Source organism: Colius striatus, chromosome 10 (genome assembly GCF_028858725.1).
Source record: "Colius striatus isolate bColStr4 chromosome 10, bColStr4.1.hap1, whole genome shotgun sequence".
Classification (NCBI taxonomy): domain Eukaryota; kingdom Metazoa; phylum Chordata; class Aves; order Coliiformes; family Coliidae; genus Colius; species Colius striatus.
In genome coordinates this window covers 29,703,948-29,725,636 of record NC_084768.1, presented here as the reverse complement: position 1 = coordinate 29,725,636, position 21,689 = coordinate 29,703,948, and the positions used below count along the sequence as shown (strand labels likewise).

Genomic DNA, 21,689 nt, shown 5'->3' with positions numbered 1-21,689 from the left:
TTGTGTTAACTACAGATGATTCCACTACTACTGCTATTGAGGTCCCAGCTGCAAGATATAAAGCCATCCTGGGCAAAAACAAAAATAGCAAGGTTAAAGAGGATTTCTGTAGTGCTTTCTGGTTTCATACTTCGTGCAGTGTGTGCTATTCAAGTGAGCTTTATAGATTCAGATCAAGTCTTAAAACTGTGTTATACACCTAAGTAGTGTTTGACTGGCTAATTAGAAAAGCCCCTTTAAATCACTTGAGTAGTTCTGCTGCCACATTTCAGTTCATAAGTTACCTTTTTCTCTTCTTTGTAGGCAGCTTCATTTGAAACAAGCTTTGGAACAGCAGTTGGGCATGGATTTATCTCTTCTAGCTCCTTTAGTCTTGGGACAGATATTTAAGGGCTGTATTTCATACTGGACCAACAAGAACTTATTTGAGACTCTACTTCAAACTTAATGACTTTTAAGATTTTTCTTTGGAATATGCATTTTTCAAGAGAAGTTTGGAATTCTACACTATTAAAAAAAAAGTAATTTTAATACAGCATGCATGTTTGAATACATTATTGTACTGTTCCAAAAATTGTATTTTTAGCTGGTATTTAAATTTTAAATATATTCTGCTTTAGATAGAGAAAATTCTATATTGTTTTGGGCTGAGAATAAAGTATTAATAGAGTAACTTATCAGTTTTTGAAATGTGACTCAGAGCTTCCTGTCTGTAATATATAAAATACCATGAAACTCTCTTCCAAGTCCTAGAGTTACAAAGCAATTGTTTGTTTATGGAAATTGAATGAACTTGTAACCTATCACTAGGTCTTGTTTGCCTCTGTAAAAAAAAACAGAGGCAATTTACATTCCCGGTGAAAATGATTTGATTGTGTTTATTAGAATGTAACAGAATTTACACAGGTATAAGTAGATATTTTAAGGTGTTTTGGTCTTTCTCTGCCAATGAGACAGTGTTTGTATTGTGAACAAAAATAAAGATCTGAGAGTCACTCACTGAACATCAAAAATAAGTTAGCATTGGTGTTGCAGGGAATCGAGGTACCCTGCAGAATGTTCTGCTAATTCTCCTCCTTTCTATAGCCAGTGTGAAATCTTAGGTTTCCTTACGCTTAAGATGCAGCTGTGTACCTTCTGCTTGCCTCATTCCTTAAGCAGGAATCCTAGTATTCTAGCCACTCTAGTGTTTCTTACAGCATAATTGTAATAAAAGGTGTCAAATTCAGTGTTTTCTGAGCAATATCTGAATAAATCATAAGAAACTGGCAAACAAGAGAAGTTTTGGTGTGTTGATGCTGTGGATTATAGTCTTTAGCAAATCTAAACATACATCTCTATAAAATCTAATAGGCAAGAATATGGAAGATAAAGGAGTATTTGATAGCACATTTGATGCTAATGAGAACTTGCAGTAATGCTAGTCAGAAATGTTGGGACACATCACATGCTTGGCACATCTTCTGAGTTTTATGAAGGAAAATCTTCAGAGGGAGGGTGTTATTGATGTCTCATAACGCCAAGTTTGATTACAAATCACTTTTTTCTTCGTAATTCTTTTAATCCTTATACCAGACAAGATTCTAATGTACAAGTGATGAATTGTAGAGTTGTTCATGTCTTTTTTTTGTCTGGCCAGGAGTTAATTTCCCTGCTCTGTACAACCTTTTTATGTTTGAAATGCTTATGCTAGAATATCAATGATAAAGGGATGATGTGGCCTTTAATGTGCAGCATCTTTGTTCAGACTGGCTTTGTTTTCAATGTAACTAGTGAGCACATCTTGGTATATTGGTAGCAATTTCTTTGAGCTTCTGTAAAGTTTGAAACAGACTTTAGTAGAGGCTCAGTTGCTCTTTCTTCCCTAGATGAAATTCTTTTTGCCTGAGGTGTTTACAAGCTGAATTCAGGAATTACACTGCCCTTTTGTCTCTTAGTAGGGAAGTCCTGAAGTAGGATCAAATATTTGCTCATTTAAACCATTGTGGTGTTATTTGTATTTTCATATAAGGCCCAAACATTCGAGCTGATACCATTTAATCACAAATTACCTTATCTTCTAGACTGTGGTTCCATTAGGAATAAAATGATTCTGCATCTCAATGATCCTCAGAAAGGGGGTAATAATGTACACAGTTGTAAATATTTACTTTTCTTCTTAACAAGCTTTTTAATGCATTCCTGCAGCTGGGAACACTTGGCAACAAAGTTAAGAACTTGAACTTCCCTGGTGAAACAACATTAAATCTTCTAATTCATTAGTTCTAATCACACACGCCTTGGAGTTTCCTGAAGAGAAAAAAAATCTTATTGGCAGAGCAAGATGAGGAGGATGTGTCTCATAGTACAGGTTTCTCATACTGTGCTTTCCAGAAAATATTCTCTTTTTTTTTTTTTCTTGTTTGTTTGTTTTTAACTGTGGGATTTGGTTTTTTTTCTACAGAAATATTTAAATCTGAAAATTTTCTGCCATTTCTGTAGTAACTGCAGATGAGTGTGTGAGGGAAGCTATAGCTATGCAGAATGTGAAATGTGTGCATGTGTTTTTAACTTTATGGAAAACATCACTGGGACAATAATGCTTAGCTTTCCAGTCATTTAAATAACTTAATACTGACACTGTTAAGTTTATATATTTACCTTTGTGGGAATGTTGATATTTATTGCAAAGTTTTCCAAATAAATCCATTACAGAGCAAAATATTGTTATGCTATTTTCTCTCTTTAAAACACTTTTATATCATAGAATGGTAGGGGTTGGAAGAGGCCTTTAGAGATCATCTAGTCCAACCCCCCTGCAGAAGCAGGTTCACCTAGATCAGGTCATATAGGAACGTGTCCAGGCAGGTCTTGAAGAACTCCCAGGAAGGAGCCTCCACAACCCCTCTGGGCAGCCTGTGCCAGGGCTCCCTCACCCTCACAAGGAAACAGGTTTTTCTTATGTTTAAGTTGACCTTTTTGTGATCCAGCTTCATCCCATCACCCCTTGTCCTGTCACTAGCTACAATAGAAAAAAGGGATGTTCCACCTCCTGACACCCACCATTTAGGTATTTGCAAATGTCAATGAGATCTCCCCTCAATCTCCTCCAGACTAAACAGCCCCAGTTCCTGCAGCCTTTCCTCAGAATTTATTCTGTGAAGCTTTTCTTTCTTGTTCTGGTAAAGCAATATATTATGGCCTCTAAGAGGCAATGTTGATTTTGTTGATTCTATTGCCTGACATTTTTCAGGATGCTGCTGGCAAGTACAGGAGTTGAGCAGATACAGTTAAGAAGAGCCTTAGTTGCAAGTTCTAATTCAGCCTCCGATTTTGGTCACATTTGGGCTCACCTCAGCTTCCTGGTAAACTACTGGCCCTCTTCCCTCAGTATGTCATGTACAAGCCAGAAACCTAAGGCAAATTTCAGTGCTATATAGTGAAGCATAAATACTATCATTCTATTGCATTAATCACCACTTCTACAGATAGATATTTAGTTTGTGCTCTGTTCTCCTGGCCTTTATTTTCTTTTTCAGTGTATTTTGAAGTGTATTAGAGCTGAGCTAATGACAGGATCAGATTCATTTTTTGTTAAGGGTTTGTACACACATTATTTAAAACCATGAGGAAAGCTGAGACACAACAGGACAAATGGTACTGTATGAAAAAAGGTATAAAATGCAACTTTCAACACTGACTATTTTTATTGCTTTAAAACAATTTAGAAAGTGTCAAGTTATCTTGAGTTGCATTACTCATTGGTTATCTTCCTTACAGAGTAGGCTAATATTATTCTTTGTCATTTTATGTAAATGTTCATTTTTCTTTTCTTCCTTCCAACAGTTTGTTAGAATTTACTTCCAGATAACCTTAGGTGGTTGTGCTCATTAGGCTTAACCAAAAAAAATATCATTTTTCTTGTTAATGGATGATCTGTTCATAAAAAACTGGATAGATTCTGGTAGATTCTGCCCGAGCCTCCCCACGGTTTAACATGTTTTGACCTGTTGGTTTTAACTCACAGTTATGTGTAAGGAAGTACTTAAATGTGAGCCATGGAGACAGGTCTTAAGAGGGTTTTTTTCCCCCTAACATTCATCTGTTGTTGATCAATCTCGGTAACTGTACAGTACTTCATCCGGCAGCTTGAGGAAGTACTTTGATACACATTCATGCTTTCAATATTCATGTGCCATTTGTAGATTAGGGATCTGAACAGTGTTTCTGTCTTGCAGCACCATTAAATGAATAATGAAAAAAAAAGCTGCTGAAAATCATTGCAGTGGTATATTTGCTTATTTTTCTTATATTTCTTGCTTGAATTGCTTGGGAGACTTCTGTGGAATGGAAAAGGTGACTGAGAAGGTTTCTTGTAGCTTTTTTTCTGGAATGATCAGCTCAGGACTTTAGTGGGGGATATTAGTGTAATTTTACACTCGGGAAGCATGCCTGGTTTCTTGTCTTTTTGCCTGGTTCTCCATCTTCCTGAGTATAATAACTCCTATGTGAGATATCAGACAAGAGGAACACTTGTATGTATTTCCAGTGCCACAACTATTTATACTGTTGTGTGTGAGTGGGCTAAGTGACTGAGCTGAAAAATTCAAAGCCCCTCACTATTCAGGGAAACCTTTTTCCATTCTTCATATCCTGCTGTTTCAAATCATATCAGGAAATTTTTGTGTACCTTTGGAGAGACTGATAGGAATAATTTTGCCTGGTAAGTCAAGATTATTTGTGTGAGACTTTTATCTCGAGCCCTAAGCTTTGCAGGATTCAGCTGGCTGTTTGAGCCTGATCTTTAGCTTGTGGCAAAAGACATAAGGCCCAAGTAAGTTATGAAGGTTTTTTTCGTAACACATTTAAGAAATTAAAGGAGATTTACAGTCCTTTTCATGCTGAGTGAGCAAAGTGTTTCTCTTATGTGCTTACTAATACTTTCATTTCTAAAGCCACAAGAGGTTTTTCTCTTCAGAAGTGGAAGTGGAGTCCTTGAAATTATGGTGTTCTGTGCTACGTAATCTGTTCTTGAACCACTTGCTCTCTCGTAGTCTTATTTAGTAGTTTGAAAGCACGTGAGCAAAATGTTACTCTGTCACTACAAAGAGTTTCTTTGGAGTGTTGTGTAAGATTATTTTCTTGTTGTCCTTTGTACGTATATATGTCTTGCTCTGGGGCAAGGAGGAGGAAAGATCTCTTCCTATAGTGTTGTTTTTTTCCTTTCTTTCTTTGTTTATGAGTGGTAACCTAAAGCACTGCTATTTCCATGTAGTTTGTCTATGAACTGCAATATTAAAGCTGGGTTTTGGTGGAAGACAACTGTATTGTTGTCAAGTTAAAACTTTCCCGTCTTCATTGTTTTGCTGACATAATAAAGGCATAGCTCTTAGGAAATAAAATCTGAAACTGGTCACGTTGTACTTGGCACTTTGTAGAACAGAGCAGGCTGTCTCACAACAGTACGCTCATGGGTTTTTTACTGTTTGAAAAGTGAGTTTAACAGTACATAAACCTGCAGAGTGTGATTGGAGTCCCTTCAAAACATTTTAACAGCTATGTAGTCTGTCTTCTGAGTATTGCTCAAGTGTTTAACGTGGGTAACAAAAAAGGGCTCATGAAGATTTTCCATATGTAAGATGTACTAAAGCCTACCTCTTGTGGAAGACAGAGTCTTTGGTGAGTGTAGGAGGGTGTTATCTTTTCACTAATCCCTTTCATATCTTTGTAGCACAAGTCCTGGTGGGAAGGAATTGCTTAAACTGGGGACAGCTTTTGAAGAACTGCATATGGAATGATATGTTGAGAAGTAGCACTCACAGAATCATTACAGTTGGAAAAGACCTTTAAGATCATCAAATTGAACAGCTAACCTCACACTGCCAGACCCATCACTAAATTAAACCATATCCCGTGGGCTGGCCTGAAGGGTGTGTGTAGGCAGGATGTCATGGCTGAGCAGGTATTGTGAGAGAAGTAGTTGATGCTCCATGTGATCCTTCAGTTGGGTACTTTTGATTTAGATACTATCAGTTCTAAAAGCTTGTGTACTGTAACTCAAGAAGAAATATTAAGAATTTGTAATTGGTTTTACCCAAAAGAAGAGACCCTGCATAGAAGGGAAGGGGGAAGGGCAAGGAAGTGGGCACATTCTTTGGCTGTTTTGGGTATGTGAGTGTCTGTATATTGGGTGGAATAAAAGAAATTGCTTTTAACACGAGTTAGTGTACTCAGTTTCTGACTTTACTGCCTTTCCTTACTTTGATGCTGTAAATAAATGAACGTTGTTTTTTAGTTGCAGTTCACTGAGACAGATGGGTGAGGTGTGTGTGTATGTGCTGGAGGAGAAGTGAATGTGCACCTGAGAGGAGAAAAAAAACCAAACCAAACCAACAAAACTCCAAAAAACCGAAACATACACTGGAGAACCCCAAAACCTTGAAAAAACAAAGAAGTCTCAATTAGAAAAAACTGATGGGTATTCTTATTAATACAATCATCTCAAAATTGATTTTGTATGTTATTGTTCTGCTGATTCTTCTTTTGTTGCTCAGACAAAAGAATACATTGTTTATCTTGCTCAAATGAATAGAAAGTCTTCTTTTCTTGCATGTCCTGATTTTTGTTCTTTTTGTTGCTCTGGGTGTTAAATTAATCATTGAATTAGTGTGAAATTACTAGATTTGTTGGATTTGTTAGTGAGGGAAACTGTACCTTTCAAGCTAAGGATGTCACACTGAACCATCATTGTGTGAGAAGTTTATGAAAGGGAAGTAACAGCAAAGAACTAGCTGAGAAAATTCCATGTAGCTTTATCCCTGTTCCCTGATGCTCTTTTCTGTGTCCCCTTCCTCAAATTCTCTTTTCTGGCATTTGTGTTGGGTGGGAGGAACAGAATGTAAAGGGGGTACCCCAAAGCTGCAGTTTAAGGGGTGTATTCTGTTTCTATCTTGGGCACAGATGTATTTGTCAGGCAGACAGGCTGGTGTTTCTACTGGTGCTATCTTATGTGTATCCTCTGCCTGCCCTCTTCCTTCCCCTGCCTCAACTCAGCTGAACACAGTGGAAGAGCAACTACAGTTGCTGCATCAACCTAACAAACAGGACTCTGCTTCCCCTTCTTAAAGGAACCTAAGTGCACTGGTGAAGGCAAGACAATAATGACAATGGCCTGTGCAGAGTGAAGGTGGAAAAAGCTGGCTTTTCTAGGGATTGATGTAAGCAGATAGTATGTGGGCTGCAGGGATGACCTTTAGTATCTTGTGCATTGGGCTTTTCATCAGGGTTATGATTAGTTTCAGGGAGTAGCTAGATACTGAAGGATGCTGGGAACATTTATAATTGAAGCATAAGGAGTGTGAGAGGGTAGGCTGGATGAGATTTTTAACTGTGTCTGTGCTTTTTCCTGAGGTATGGTAATTTTGGACTTTTGCAGTTAGGAAACACAAGGCAGATTTTAGATGGTATAGGCATTTAGGACAGCCCATATTAGAAGTCTCTGTGTGTATTTCTGGATGTCTACTTCCATATCTGTACATATGTAACAATGTTCTGCTATTCCAAGTAGAAACAGCAGAGACTTTCTGCCCTTGTCCTCTGCAGCATTCAGAGACATGCTGGGGGACTGCTGACATCACAATTGAAAATTACTTCATTTACTTCTAAGTGCAAACAGAAAATGTCATAGGTGGCTTTTCAGCTCTTCAAATGTCAGAGACCCAGAAGTACAGGCTGCTGGAAATGAAGGTCTTTGGTACCGTTGTGGAAAAGTTCAGAAGCAAATGAAAATGTGAGCTACTTTGCTCCAAGATGCACATGAGGAACCTGAAGATTAAAGCAGTTTTCAGCTCAAGTGGTTTCCTCTACCAAGTCACTTATTTTTGTGCCTCTCCCCACTCTTGCACCAACACAACAGCTTGCAGCTGTGTGATGAACTGGATAAGTGAGCTGGCCTACTTTAAGTTACCCAGCTCTCTCTCTTGATTTGGTTTATACAGTGCCATGACTGAATGTCTAACCATAAGAGGAAGAAAATGTATCAGCACAGTACCTCTCCACCTGTGAAAGGTGCAGCACTAAAGCAGAAATGCACCAAAGCAAATTCCTGTCCCTCAAACAAATAATGAAATTATTTGCTATTATGAGCTGCCAAATATTTCATGATTAAAAGGAGATGGGGTCCAAGAAAAGCTGAGAATGACTCAGAGCTAAGTGAAGATCCCATTTAAAATCCGATATTTGTTTTTAAATGTAAAACCCCTCATTCATGCCCTTCCTTCCTCTCCCCCTCCCCCAATTATTATTGAAGTAGAAGAGATTTTAATTAATGACTTCAGAAATAGATTTTGACTGGAATCTGCACATTTTAATTAAAATCCACTGCTGGTAGGTTAACTTTTGATTTAAATGTGATTAAAAGTACCTTAAACCATGTGGTGATATATCATGCAGTGAAAATGTTCCTTTCAGTTTATTTTCTGCCTCAGATGAGATTTTAGGAAGATAAGCATGGGTTGAAGTGCTATATACCTAATGAGAGGCATTTGAAATAAGATGGAGCAATGCATTGAGATGTGGAATGGATTGCAGTACTGCAGAGAAGGGAGAATTTGTGCATCCATCTTACAGGCTATAATAGAAAGTGTCACGTTATCTTCAAATCCATGGAATCATAGAATGGTAGGGATTGGAAGGGACCTTTACAGATCATCTAGTCCAACCCCCCTGCAGAAGCAGGTTCACCTAGATCAGGTCACATAGGAACATGTCCAGGTGGGTCTTGAAGACCTCCAAGGAAGGAGCCTCCACAACCCCTCTGGGTATGATAGCTATGCTTGTAAATCTCTTTCTGATGTGAAATGAGAGCTTGATGCTTCCAGAGCAATTCAGTGCATGAAGAAAGGAGTCTGGTTGTGCTTGCCACTATTCTACCTACTGCTGTTTTGATTGAAAGTTTGCTGTGAAAAGATTGTATGTGTGTGGGAGTGTTTCTGACAAATGTCTAATTTTGTTTATAGTAATAAGACAGACATTACACAAAGAATGATCTCTATCCCAATTATTATATAGTGACACATATGATCTTGTAGTAGAGCTGTAACTTTTAATAGCAGTTCTGGGTTGCAATTAGACATTGCAACAGTTTATAGATATATTACTCATAGGGTAGATGAAATAGTCAAGAAATTCAGAGAGAATACTCCTTGCTTTAGCAGGAAATAGTTCGAATCAGAGGAGAACCCGATTTTTCAGTAGTCTCTTTCAGCACACCTACAACAAATAACTACTGTACCATAATGTTCAAGGACCATATTTGTCTGGGATCTTGTGATGTGCTTTCTGCATAGATATGTGGCACAAAAGAGGGAGAGTTTAAAGTATTGAGCTTTTTTGGAGGGAGCGTGTTGATGGTGTGTATGTGTGGATTTTTTGTTCTTTAAACAGTCTTGTTTATGCTTTGGAGATGGTGAGTTTCAGAAAGCAGATACTTAGCTGTCATTAACAATCTTCTGCTTGTTTTTCTTTCTACAGGAGATGATAACAGAGTCCACTCCACTACGCTGCAGGAAGCTCAGCAATCCTGACATCTTTTCATCTGCTGGGAAAACCAAGCTCCATCGTCAGCTAAGTCAAGATGACTGCAAGCTACGAAGAGGTAGTTTGGCAAGTTCTCTGTCAGGTATGCCATTTCTTAAAGACTACGGGACAATTCATTGTTATTAAAGATGCAGTATTACTTGTTGGCATAACAGTTGCAATGAAAGATATTGGTAAGTCATTTAAAACTAGAGATGACCTTGTTGGGATGGCATGGAAATTTTATGTAAGAGAAAGACGCAAAAAGAAATGTTAGAAAAGAGTAAAAAAGAGACTGGATTTGGAGTGAAATTCTGTATATTGCCCGGAGTAAAAACTTTGGAGCTGTGGAACTTTAGGCAGCATAGTGATACGTTCTTAACCCTTGTTACTTTTAAGGTCAGCAGTGACTGTAAGCTTGCCAACTTTGCCATATTGTTTCTTACTGGGGAGCTGGCTTTTGTATGAGGTTCAAGTTACTCCGTTTCCTTTTGGCTTCAAGAGCACTGTAGATATTTGTGATTCAAAGTAAAAATTTTGCTTACTAACTAGATATTTTTTCAGTTTGTATGAATTTTTTTCCCCACCTTATTTTTACAACAGAAGCAAGTAAGTTTAAAAAGTGTAAATGGTTGTGCATGCAAACTGATTGGCTTAACTGTTTGACTCTTGACCTGCATTCAGCTTTTGTGTCACTAAAAGGCCACAAAAAAACTTGTATCCTATGGAAATTTAAATGATGTCATTCTTGCTCCTAAGCACTGGCATTTTGGACTGTTAGATAATGATATGATTTGAATTGCTGTTATAGGATATTTTTGTTCGTGCTTTACTCAGATAAAGCCAGCAACATATGTTTCTGTAGTTTTAGATCTGTGCAGAGGAGTTGTTTTATTTCCATATAATCTTGAAAATGAGCAAACCATGAAAATCATGTCCATGGCTGTAAGCAGTTTGAGTGGGTCTGGGAAAAAGGTACTAATATGCTGTTTCTCTGCTAGCCAAAACGGAGCCTTCTCATCTCTCACAGACTTTGCCTCATTCTGTTAATGTGCTTTTGGCCCATTGCTTGTCACTTTCACAGAAAGTTAACTTAAAATAAGTTTTAAAAAACCAAAAGTTAAAAAACCAAAGGCCTCTCTCAGCCCCTCCAGCATCCTGGCTAATTGCATTATATGACAGTCTTTCAAATACTGTAGCTGCTTTTATTCAGTGAAGGAAATCTTTCTGATCTAAATGAAAGGTGAAGTTGAATTTGTAAAATAGTTGACTGCCTCTGAGAGAAAAAGTATTTTTTTCTACAGTGTATATGATTTGAAGATGTAGACTTCCCCCTGCTACTTAATGCAACAAAACCCTTAGTCCTCTGTGAATCCTGTTATAGTATCAGAGCATGTAATAGCCTGCTGACTGCAACTGCCTTCACTGTGCTTGGAAGGGGATGTGTGAAATTTGGTCTTGCAGTCCAAAAGAGATAGTGTTCACTCCCGTTTTGCACATGGTGAAACTGAAGTACAGAGGTTGACTGGCCAAAGTTAGAAAGTCATCTGGAAGCTAATAGTGGAAGCCAGATTTACAGACCTTTTCATTCACGTGTTTTTAACCACACGACTATCTTTCATCTCTCTCTTTTGTAAATGACATTGTACATACGAGTAAACTGTCAAGCTTCATGGAGTGGAGTCAAAATATGACCTACTTTGACTTTGGTTCTTTCACATTGTGGTAATTTACTGCTTGACATTTTTCAAAAAGGAGTGATATATTGACTAGAAACCAAAATGTATTGAGCAGATCCTTTTAAATGGCTACTGTATTTCCTGCAGTGAAGTACAGTGGTGAGAACTTGTTGAGATAGGAGCTACTCTTCTCACTACTAATAAATATAGCATTGGAGATTAGCATCTACACTAATCAATCAGATGCAAGGGAGCCTGGGAAAGCTACAGAATGTTTTGCTTTTAAGATAATATGGTATTGTTGAAGAGTGACTTTTTTTAGACAAAGCAAAATGATATTTAAACATACGCTGTGTTCTCCTCACAGCTGCATGAAATCTACTGCTCAGTGTTCCAGTGGCAGGAGAATGTGGGATATCTAGATGGCTAAGCTATTTAGAAGAGGTATTATTTAACAGTTATGAATGCATTTTCATAACAGTTTGAAAATGATACTTATTTGCAGCATTAATATTGTTCTTCTCTAGGGCAAAACAGTTTTTGAATTGACAGCAAATACTGTTTTTAAGCTCTGTGAAGTATAGAAGGGTATAAAGTTGTAGAAGTCTGTTTCTGCAAGGTTTTGGATTTACCCATTACCTCAAAATGTAAAATAGATCTTTTGGAAATACGTACCAAACATAATGTAAGAACACACTAGTTGTGAATTCAAGTTCTAACCTACCAAAACCTTTAAATTGCCTTTTTTATTAAGTGCTTTTTTTCCACATGCGGTATTTATTTTCAGCATTGTATTTTGACCTCTAAAACTTGTATAAAAACAAGCTGACAGTATTTTGGTTTTGTTTTTGAAGGAAAACAGCTACTTCCCCTATCGAATAGTGTCCACAGTGGAGTGGGACAGACGATATGGCAGCCACCTGGAGATACCTCAAACCTGGTCCGCATGAGAAATCAGTCTCTAGGACAATCTGCTCCTTCACTTACGGCTGGTTTGGTGAGTCTGGGGATACTCATGATGATTTTGTGCTATAAATAAAAAGTGTTATGATCTCATGTGTTAATTTTTACCTTGCTTTCCCTGCTCTTGCTCAGTGAATGCAGTATTTGGTTCCTCTGGGCCCTTTTTAGGGTAGAAGGTGAATTAGGAAGAGAATATGTTCATCCTGCTTTTGACAAAAAGCAGGAAAAAAAATGTGCATGAGAAGAATAATTTCTTTTTGGGGATGCTTCTTGTTAATGCTCCTTAAACTGCCTGGTATCTGAAAGCAAATATCACTTAAAGTCTAGGGAGATGTGACCATGGAAATTTGACCATTTCAAACTAGTTTAATCAGGAAACAGCTTTCCCTAGAGAACAGCTGGGGTGGTAAAGCTGAACGGGATAACTGTCCAAGGAACTGAGAGCTGGAACTAACCTCTGCTCTTCTGTGTGGTTTCTGTCAAGAGGTTTTGGTAAAGGGAATGAATTTTTGAAGAACATTGTGTCTGTTGAATCATCATTTTATAAGAAGAGAGTATTCTGTACTGGGGAGAAAACTCAGATGGCTATAGTCAAGACTGAATTGCAAATCAAAAGTAACATATGTTTTGTTTGTAGATGTCCCTTATTAACCCTAAATATCTGAAATCACTGAAGTGCAAGGAGAAGAAAAATACAACAGCAGGAAAAGAGTTATTTGTGAGCAGTCATGTATGCAGCAGAAATTGTTGCTAAATAGTAGGCTAAAAGCAATACTTTGCTGAACTTTCGTAGAGTTGCCTGTACAACAGGTTTTACTGACATGAGGAAATTTTGATGTGCACCACTCTATAGAGCTGCAAGTAACTGGGTAAATGCATATTACATTTTAAGACTGATGAGAAGCAATGACCCCTTAAGTAGAAAGATGTACGTTGGATATAGCCCTTAGAGTTTTTGGAGGGGATCATATACAGTTTAGCACCACCAGGCCATGAAAATAGCTTAAAACTTCAAAGTTAAAACCCCATGCATTTGTGTTACCACTAATTTTGGTTTCACAATGGCCTGTTGGTAGTTGTAGCATTTTCACACGTGCTACTATATTGAAATTCTTCTAATTTGATTTGTGTTGTGTCTTGGTTTGGTGCCTGTTCAGTGCTAGCTGTAAATTTATATTCTTAGCAGTGGTTACAATTCAACTATGTCAACATAAAGGAAAAATGCTGATATAAACTTGACATCTGAGTGTTTATCTGTTGAGGATTAAAAAAACTAATATGTTAAAGTACAATCTTGTTGTCCAGAGGCACGGAAATACCTTGAAACTTAAGAAACTAACTATGGTTTAAAATGAAGCATTAGTTCTCGGAGATTTAATTTGGGATACTAGTTCTTTGCTTAACAGTGGTGTACAAGTCAGTGAGTTGCAGATGTGTTTGTGTAACAATTCTGCATGTTACTGATATGATGCATTTCCATTTTCTCAGGGTGATGTTTGTGCTATCAAATATTCGGATGTGAAATGCAACGCCAGTAACTTCTTCTAAAATAATTTAAAATTCTCTGCTTTCTAAATAAAGCAGAGAAATTCAGCTAGAAATCTAGTATCTATCTGTCTATGATGGTGTTAGGTACATGGTCACTGTCCTGCCTCTATATATTTTTGGTGGGCTGTATGTTAATTACAGGTGCATTTAATTAAGCCTACAAATTAAGAATTTTTATATGAACTGGGCCTCTAAAGCAAAGACTAAAGAGCTGCTCACAAGATGAACACCAATGAAACGCAGTGAGTCTTGGGATCTTGGAACTAGTTCCATGTTTGCAGCTGGTTTAATATGCCTGTGGTATTGAAATACATTTCACAAATTAAAATAGCAAAAGGCCTCTTGCCAGTATAATTAATCTCCTTTAAAGAATAGCTCTATTAGGAGATGAGCAGGTTCAGTAATGCAGAGTGTCATTTTAATATGCCAGCCTTGATTGCTAGAGCATTTAATTATTTTATTATTTGTTGTAATACAATAGAGGGATAGCTAGAGAGAAGTAGGAGTATGGTATGGGAAAGCCAGAATACTCAAAGCTGTGTGCATTGTTTCTTGGCACTTTTTTTGGCACTGAAGGTATCAGTGGATTTTCCTTTGCTAAATTGCTTTGCTGGCATTCAGTAATATGGTTTTTTACTTTCTAACCACTGCTAATAGTACAGATTGTTTGCAGTGCTTAAATTGCATTCTTTTCAACTTTATCTTTTTGCTTTGCAAGTATGGAAATTAGTTTTCAGCTTCTAAAACAAGACTGATAGCTAGACTACTTATTAGCAACAACTCAAGGACTGGAAATACAGCAAATTCCAACATGCTAAACTACATAAGCACAATTTATTGTTAGACAATCTTTCCACTCATACTTGTGCTATGGTCTGGATTAATATGTCTCTGTGGTAGTTGCCAGTAAATCCTTGACTTGAGAAAGAAGCCAGGGTAGACTGAATGCTAAGTGCTGTCATCGTGGAACGATAGCTGTTGATCTGATCTGTGCACCTTCTAAATATATGTGAGGATTTCAAGGGGATGACCTTCAGCTGATCACCTACTCTTAAGATGCTAATGGCTCTGATCCTAGAAGATTGAGTTCTGTTTGGGAGCATCCTATTTAAGACTTTTAAATCTCTAAAATATCCGAGGAGGTAATCAGAGAGAAAAAACCATAAAGCATCATTGTGGATATCTGAGTGGTGTTTTCTGCTCTCAAGACTCAAATATAGTAAAAACTAGGGGCACAAGGTGTGTATATAACATGTCTATAAGAAACAAAAGGATAATCATGTGAAAAATATCTTATGACTTAGTTTGGGGCTTTATTTATCTGAAATCTTGATCTTCCTGTGAAAGAAGTCAAAACTTGGACTTGTGTTTTGAAGGCATCTGATGTGAATGGTTGGGAATACGAACGCATCCTCTTTAAGAGGAAGGGCATGAAAAGCATCAGAGTTTGTTAATTTTAGAAAGCAAAAAGAGCTTGTGAAGAGAAGGTTTTGATTACTGTAGAGGAAGTAGATTACAAGTGTCTTTCTTGCAAATATTTTTGACAGAACTCAAGCTGGGTGAAATTGACAGCCAGAAACAATGCTGTTCTGTGTTAATATTCTGGGACTGGAACATTTATGGGTGGGCAAGGGATGATTTTCCCCTCATGTTTATTGTTAAGGACAGGTTACTCAACTGGAGCACTATGCTAATATGGAATATGTGTTTACATTTGGTGGAGGGAGATGAACTGAAACTCACTCTAATCCTTGAACTGAAAAACTGAATGTTATTTTGAAAATGAAGTTTAGGATTCTAGCTGGGTGGTGGCAGTTCTGTTCCTTATATTATGTACCACATGGTACAGAACATTTCTGTTTTAAGCCATTTCTTCATCTCCAGAGATGAAGTCTGCTGATTAAGCAGTTGGTGCTTTTTTAATCATCTGATGCCAAATAGGCAAGATTTTCTTTGTAGGGTCAGTCTCATCTTCAGAGAAGAATTTCAAACAACCTATAGTTTTACATTCATTTTGTTTTTAGCCACTACCTTACAAAGTAAGACAACTGTGGATTCTTTGCTGTTGCAGAGAGTGCCAGATAGTTCACCTTCCCCTGGTCTTGTTCTAGAAGAAGGGGTTAGGAAAAACTAACACTTCTCAGATTTTGAATAATGACCTGGAAGATAGAAAGGCTCAAATGCAAAGACTTGGAATTACTAACCAGCCGAAGAACTTCTTGTGTTGAATTAACACTGGGCCAATGATGCTGCCTGTTCAGCCTGATTTATTCTGACAGTTTAGTTCCCTGATGCTGTGTGGATTAGGCAATACTGAGCAGAATGGGGAAAATGTTTGTCCTTGTGATGGCAGGTCCTTGGCCCTGCAAGGAAGTGTGTATTGCAAACCTGGTGACTGAGCTGCACTTCACACTGTGGTGTGTTATTTTGGTGTTAAGGATAGGGCATGCTTTTTAGGTGTAGGAGAGAATATTTACTGTTTATTTTTCTAGATTTTACTTCTTTGCTTTATAATTTCATTTTAGAAATATTAGGAATAGAATCAATTGTACCTAATATACACAATTTCCCCTGTGCAGCTTGTTTTTCATTACAAAAGGATGTACTTTAAATCTGTATCGTTCCTGGCTACTTGGAAGAGCGACTAGTTGGCTACAGGTTGGGGTTTCAGGGTGATCATTGGGGTAATTCCCGTGCAATCCCTATGAAAGCTGAAGGCAAATGCTGTTCTTGGGAAGGCGACTGAGGTTGATGGTGCAGGTCTGCCCTCTGCGGGCGGGCCTGTGGCAAGGGACAAGGAAGCCTTTGTAAAGCCTTTGTAGAGATCGCAGTGACCGAGAGTGATTTTACAGCACACGCATGTTATTTCTGGGGTCGTGTTCCACAGAAATTACTTGCTAATAACCCGGCCCTTTCTTTTGTTTTTAGCTGGAGTATGAATTAGCTTCATATTTTAATGCTCTACTGTGATTTGCAACGGTCTGGTAACAGAGACGATGGTTGGACAGCTATGAATAAAAATAAAGATTTACGTGTTAAAAAAAGAAGGTATTATTTCGAGCTGATTATATAATCAGTGTTCACAATTTTTGGGTCAGAAGCTGCGTTTCCTAATTGTGTTTTGGTCTGTGGCCTGCTAGGTGGTGCTGGAGTACTGGAGGTCTCAGGATTATAAATTGTGTTTTCAACACAAAATGATGCCATTGCGAAAGGGCCAACCTAAAGGAGAGCTAGAGGTGTTTTCCTGTAGACTGCCAATAAAGGGTACCTTAATTCTATGTTGATTGTCAATTCAGTGCAGAAATTAATAATTCAAAAGGCTTGATGAAGTGCAGTGGAACTAGGAATTCAAGCTTCTTTATACTCTGCTTCAAAACTCCTCCTAATTATAAAAGAAAACTCGATCTCTGGGTCTCCTACTTAGTCCCTAGTGCTTTCATGGATTTAATGTTCATTATTTAGCATCTCCACTTCATGCAGGCATTTGAGTAGTGGTTGTTAGTCTCACAATGATGAGATCTTGGGAGGAGTAGACTAGCAGATATCTGACTAGCAAATTAGTTTGTTTGCAAAGCACAGTAGCTGATCTTCCACTGCGCTCTCCACGTTCTGCCTGAGATACATGCTGGCAGTGAGGTGAGGGCACAGAGCTGAGAGTTCTTCCTCCTCACAAAAGAATTAGATGTAATTTCTGTCTTTTAATTGAAAAGTACAATACTAGTTGGGGGACAATCATTAAAGCCAGTTGTGCATTGAGCTACCTCCTGCTGCTTTATTGGGTACTTACTACAGAAGCAGACAGTTGAATCTGATGAGAGAACTTCATTTACATTTGTGTGTTCTGAAACACACAGCTGCTCCTTTCCCAAAATGTTTTGTAATAGATAATCTTACTTTTAGTTTATATTTTTGGTAGTAACATGTTGGCTATTTAAATGTTTCCCAGTACAACTGAAAATATTTTTATCTAAGAATAATCCCTAAAGTTATATTCAGTGGAGATGGTACATTGTTTTAGGGAGTAGAGAGCTTTCAATACTTGACTGTACAAGCAGAATTTCACATTTTTATATTGTTAGTAAAACAGAACATTACAGAAACTGTGGTTGTATGACTGAGTGAATTTTATTACTGTATGAACTCATGGAAATTGCATTTTAAAATGGCACTTGTAATAACCTGAGATAAGTGGATTGCCAAATTGAGACCATGTGAAGTCTAAGTTTATTTAATTAAAAATTTGCATTTACTTCTGCTAAAGAGTCTGGATAAATCTTGTAGAGCTTGAGTAAATTATCAATATTGGAAGATGTGGCTATAAAAAGACAGATAGAAGATGAGTGTTGCTTGAAGGACTAAAGCATTATCCAGACTTGCACTTGTTTCTAAAGGACTGGGTTTGAGGAAAAGGTAAGGAGCAACTACTTAACAGAGAGTTACACATATCAGTGTGAGGTGTATGATACAACACGAAAGTAAGAACAAAGGACTATAGATCTGGTAATGCAGAACAGAGTAGCATACAGATTTTGGAAATAAGTAAATGATACTGTAAGCAAACAGCAGAAGTGCTTCTTTGAATGTATAAGTATTCTGCACAAAATTCTAAGCATTGGACAGTGTTGAGTGCTCATAGAGACTTTGTAACAGATTTAAGGTGTTTCTGGTAGGGAAACTAAACGTATGTGTTAATATTCTGTGTGTTTTCATGATAGATTCGGGACACATGCTTCATAGTGGTATTCAAAACTGATAGTCTTGACATATTTTTCACTAGAAAACTTATTCTGAATTCACTGTGAGGGTGAGGGAGCCCTGGCACAGGCTGCCCAGAGGGGTTGTGGAGGCTCCTTCCTGGGAGTTCTTCAAGACCCACCTGGACACATTCCTATGTGACCTGATCTAGGTGAACCTGCTTCTGCAGGGGGGTTGGACTAGATGATCTCTAAAGGTCCCTTCCAACCCCTACCATTCTATGATTCTAACTAGAGTGTATCTGTGTAAAGAACAGTAAATAACTGTGATAAAATCTGTATTGAGGTTATTGTAAATAAATAGTGTATATCCTTTAAACACAGTCAGCATCTTGTTCCAAAGAAACTTCAGCATGTTACTTAAACATAGTCAGCACCTTTTTACTCGCTTCACCGTTTTGGAGTGGTCTCATTGGTTCAAAGGAGACTTTCATACTTGAAAGAAAATTTGAACACCCTTCTGTGTAACCTGAGGCTTGTCATCATAGGAAATAGGAATTCATAGAGCTTGCCTTGTGATAATTGTTAGGCATTAGACTGTCAGTTTGAATGATTGCGGTTCACACTATCTTCAGATGCTTTGTGTTATTTTTTTCTTTTGTCTGTGAATATGTTGAACTGATTTTTGGCACATGCAGTCAGTTCTGTTCCTGACAGCAAAACTATTGTAGCTGTAAAGTGAGAAACTGTTGTAATGTGCATGGAAAATTAGCTTTTTTTTTGCTAGGGCAACTGTGGGGAACTTAAGAGATAACATATAAATAATTATTCAGACTGTCTTGAACCTAGATTGTAACTGTAACTGAGTGAGGCTTGGTTCCATAATAGTGTTGTTCTGTGGTTCTTATTGACCTCTATATAAAAAACATAGACTCATAGAATGGTAGAGGTTGGAAGGGACCAGTAGAGATCATCCAGTACAACTCCCTGCTAAAGCTCAATCAGATCACACAGGAACATGTCCAGGTGGGTTTGGAAACCTCCTGAGAAGGAGACTTCACACCCTCCCTGGGCAGCCTGAGCCAGGGCTCCCTCACCTCAACAGCAAAGAAATTTTACCTTGTGTTTAAGTGGAACTTTTTGTATTCCAGCTTATGTTCATTGGACCTACCAATGCAGATTATAAAAAGTCTGGGTTTTAATTTAAAATAGTAAAAATTGGTTGTTTTTATGATTTGATAGAATCATAGAATCGTTTCAGCTGGAAGAGACCTTTAAGCTCATTGAGTCCAGCCTTTGTCCCAGCCCTATCAACCACTAGACTGTTTCCCTAATTGCAACATCCAACCTTCTCTTAAGCACCTGCAGGGATGGTGACTCCAGCATCTCCCTGTGCAGCCCGTTCCAATGCCTGACAACCCTTGCAGGAAAGAAGTTCCTCCTTATACCCAGCCTGAACCTGCCCTGGCACAACTTGAGGCCATTTCCTCTTGTTCTGTTGCTTGTTACCAGGGAAAACAGACCAACTCCCACCTCGTTACAACTTCCTTTCAGGTAGTTGTAGGGAGCAAGAAGGTCTCCTCTGAGCCTTCTCCAGGCTAAACAGCCCCAGATCTCTCAGCTGTTCCTCATCTGAGATGTGCTCCAAATCCTTTCCTAGCTTGGCAGCCAACCTCTGGATCCTCTCCAGCACCTCAATATCCTTCTTGTAGAGGCCCAAAACTGGACACAGTATTCGAGGTGCAGCCTCACCAAAGCTGAGTCCAGGGGAATGATCAGCTCCCTGCTCCTGCTGACAGCACTGTTTCTGACACAGGCCAGGATGCCATTGCCCTTCTTGGCTACCTGGGCACACTGTTGGTTCATGTTCAGCTGGCTGTCAACCAACACTCCTAGATCCCTCTCTGCCTGGTAGCTTTCCATCCACTCCCCCCCAAGCCTGTAGCACTGCTGGGGGTTGTTGTGGCCCAAGTGCAGGACCTGGCACTTGGCCTTATTGAAACTCACGGCATTGGCCTTGGCCCAGCAATCCAGCCTATCTAGATCTCTCTGTAACGCTCCCTTACCCTCAAGTAGATCAACACTTCCACCTAGCTTGGTGTCATCTACCAACTTGCTAAGGGTGCACTCTATCCACTAATCCAGATCATTAATAAAAATGTTAAAACAGTGGCCCCAGCACTGAGTCCTGGGGGACAGCACTCACAACTGGCCACCAACTGGATTTAACTCCACTAACAAGGACTCTTTGGACTTGACCATCTCACCAATTTTTCACCCAGGAAAGTGCATTTACCTGATTTTTGTCAAGTATTTCCATATAAAGGCAGTGTGAGATGTCTGTGTTCAATATTTTAACACGGCAACCTTCTGTGTCTGGTAATGCTTCTGGCAACTGGTTCCTAGGATGTGATAATAGATGGATCTGTCTTTAAACTTGTACTAGTTTGTTTGCCTGAGTTTTAAACTACTTCCTTCCAGTAATGAAAACTGTTGAGCTTTAGGACATCTATTAAAAATCCCCTGTAACTCTTTGACTAAAGAAAAGCTTTGGAGATGCTCTAGAAATAAGTAGCCAAGTCCTCCATGCTTAACTGCCATTTTTTTGTTTGGTGTGTTTTCCTACACTGTATCAGTTTGGTTTATCCAAGCCATGCAATGTGTTTTTCCAGCCATCCAAACAGTTTCAGCTCCAGAGACACAGTGATGTTTATTTTACCACTTGGAGGGAAATAAAGATGTGCTTCACCTCTGAACAGCTGCAACTCAGGATCTTTTCCAACAGTTAATTTAAAGTCTTTATTGCCTTGAGATTACTGGAGGGGGAGAGGTGAAATCTCTTGGCAGGGCTAAGTGTAGCCTTATAGGAGAAACACAGTACTAAAGCCTGAGACTTATGCAACAATCCTGATATCTGAACTTTGATAAGCTAAAGTACAGAGAGGTTAAGCCATTTGATCATCAGCTGGGAGTGCTTCATACCTCATAGACTTCCTGTAAAGCTCAGTTTGTGAGTGCTTGGCAAGTGTTTGAAGCTCAAATGGACAGTGCTATGAAATATTCCTACAGTTGCTGTGTATAGTGTCACCGTGTCACTCTTATTTTTGATTGTGTAATGTAGATTTTCAAGTCAATTGTTCAAAAGACAAGGAATACCTTGTTCTCTTACCTCGCTTTGCTATATTATTATTGCTAACCCAAGCATTTCTGTAGGAATTGCGAGTTTTAAACTCTTCCCTGGTGAGAACTG

The 21,689-nt window shown here is 38.4% G+C and overlaps 2 protein-coding genes across 10 annotated transcripts in view; one reads left to right on the top strand and one right to left on the bottom strand.

Annotated features, from left to right (window-relative positions):
• The window catches only part of PRDX1 (peroxiredoxin 1), a 354,386-nt gene that overhangs the window by 140,771 nt on the left and 191,926 nt on the right, over window positions 1-21,689 (bottom strand). The gene's annotated exons all lie outside the window — the stretch shown is intronic.
• Window positions 1-21,689, top strand: part of MAST2 (microtubule associated serine/threonine kinase 2) — a 190,336-nt gene that overhangs the window by 9,523 nt on the left and 159,124 nt on the right. For 6 of the 9 annotated variants that reach the window (XM_062003288.1, XM_062003286.1, XM_062003282.1 and 3 more), the window contains exons 2-3: window positions 9,511-9,658; window positions 12,089-12,231. In XM_062003288.1, coding sequence (XP_061859272.1) covers window positions 9,511-9,658; window positions 12,089-12,231 — 291 coding nt within the window. Of the gene's footprint in view, window positions 1-6,301; window positions 6,458-9,510; window positions 9,659-12,088; window positions 12,232-21,689 lie in introns of those variants that run through there. The other 3 variants (XM_062003292.1, XM_062003290.1, XM_062003284.1) reach the window with 2 other exon arrangements.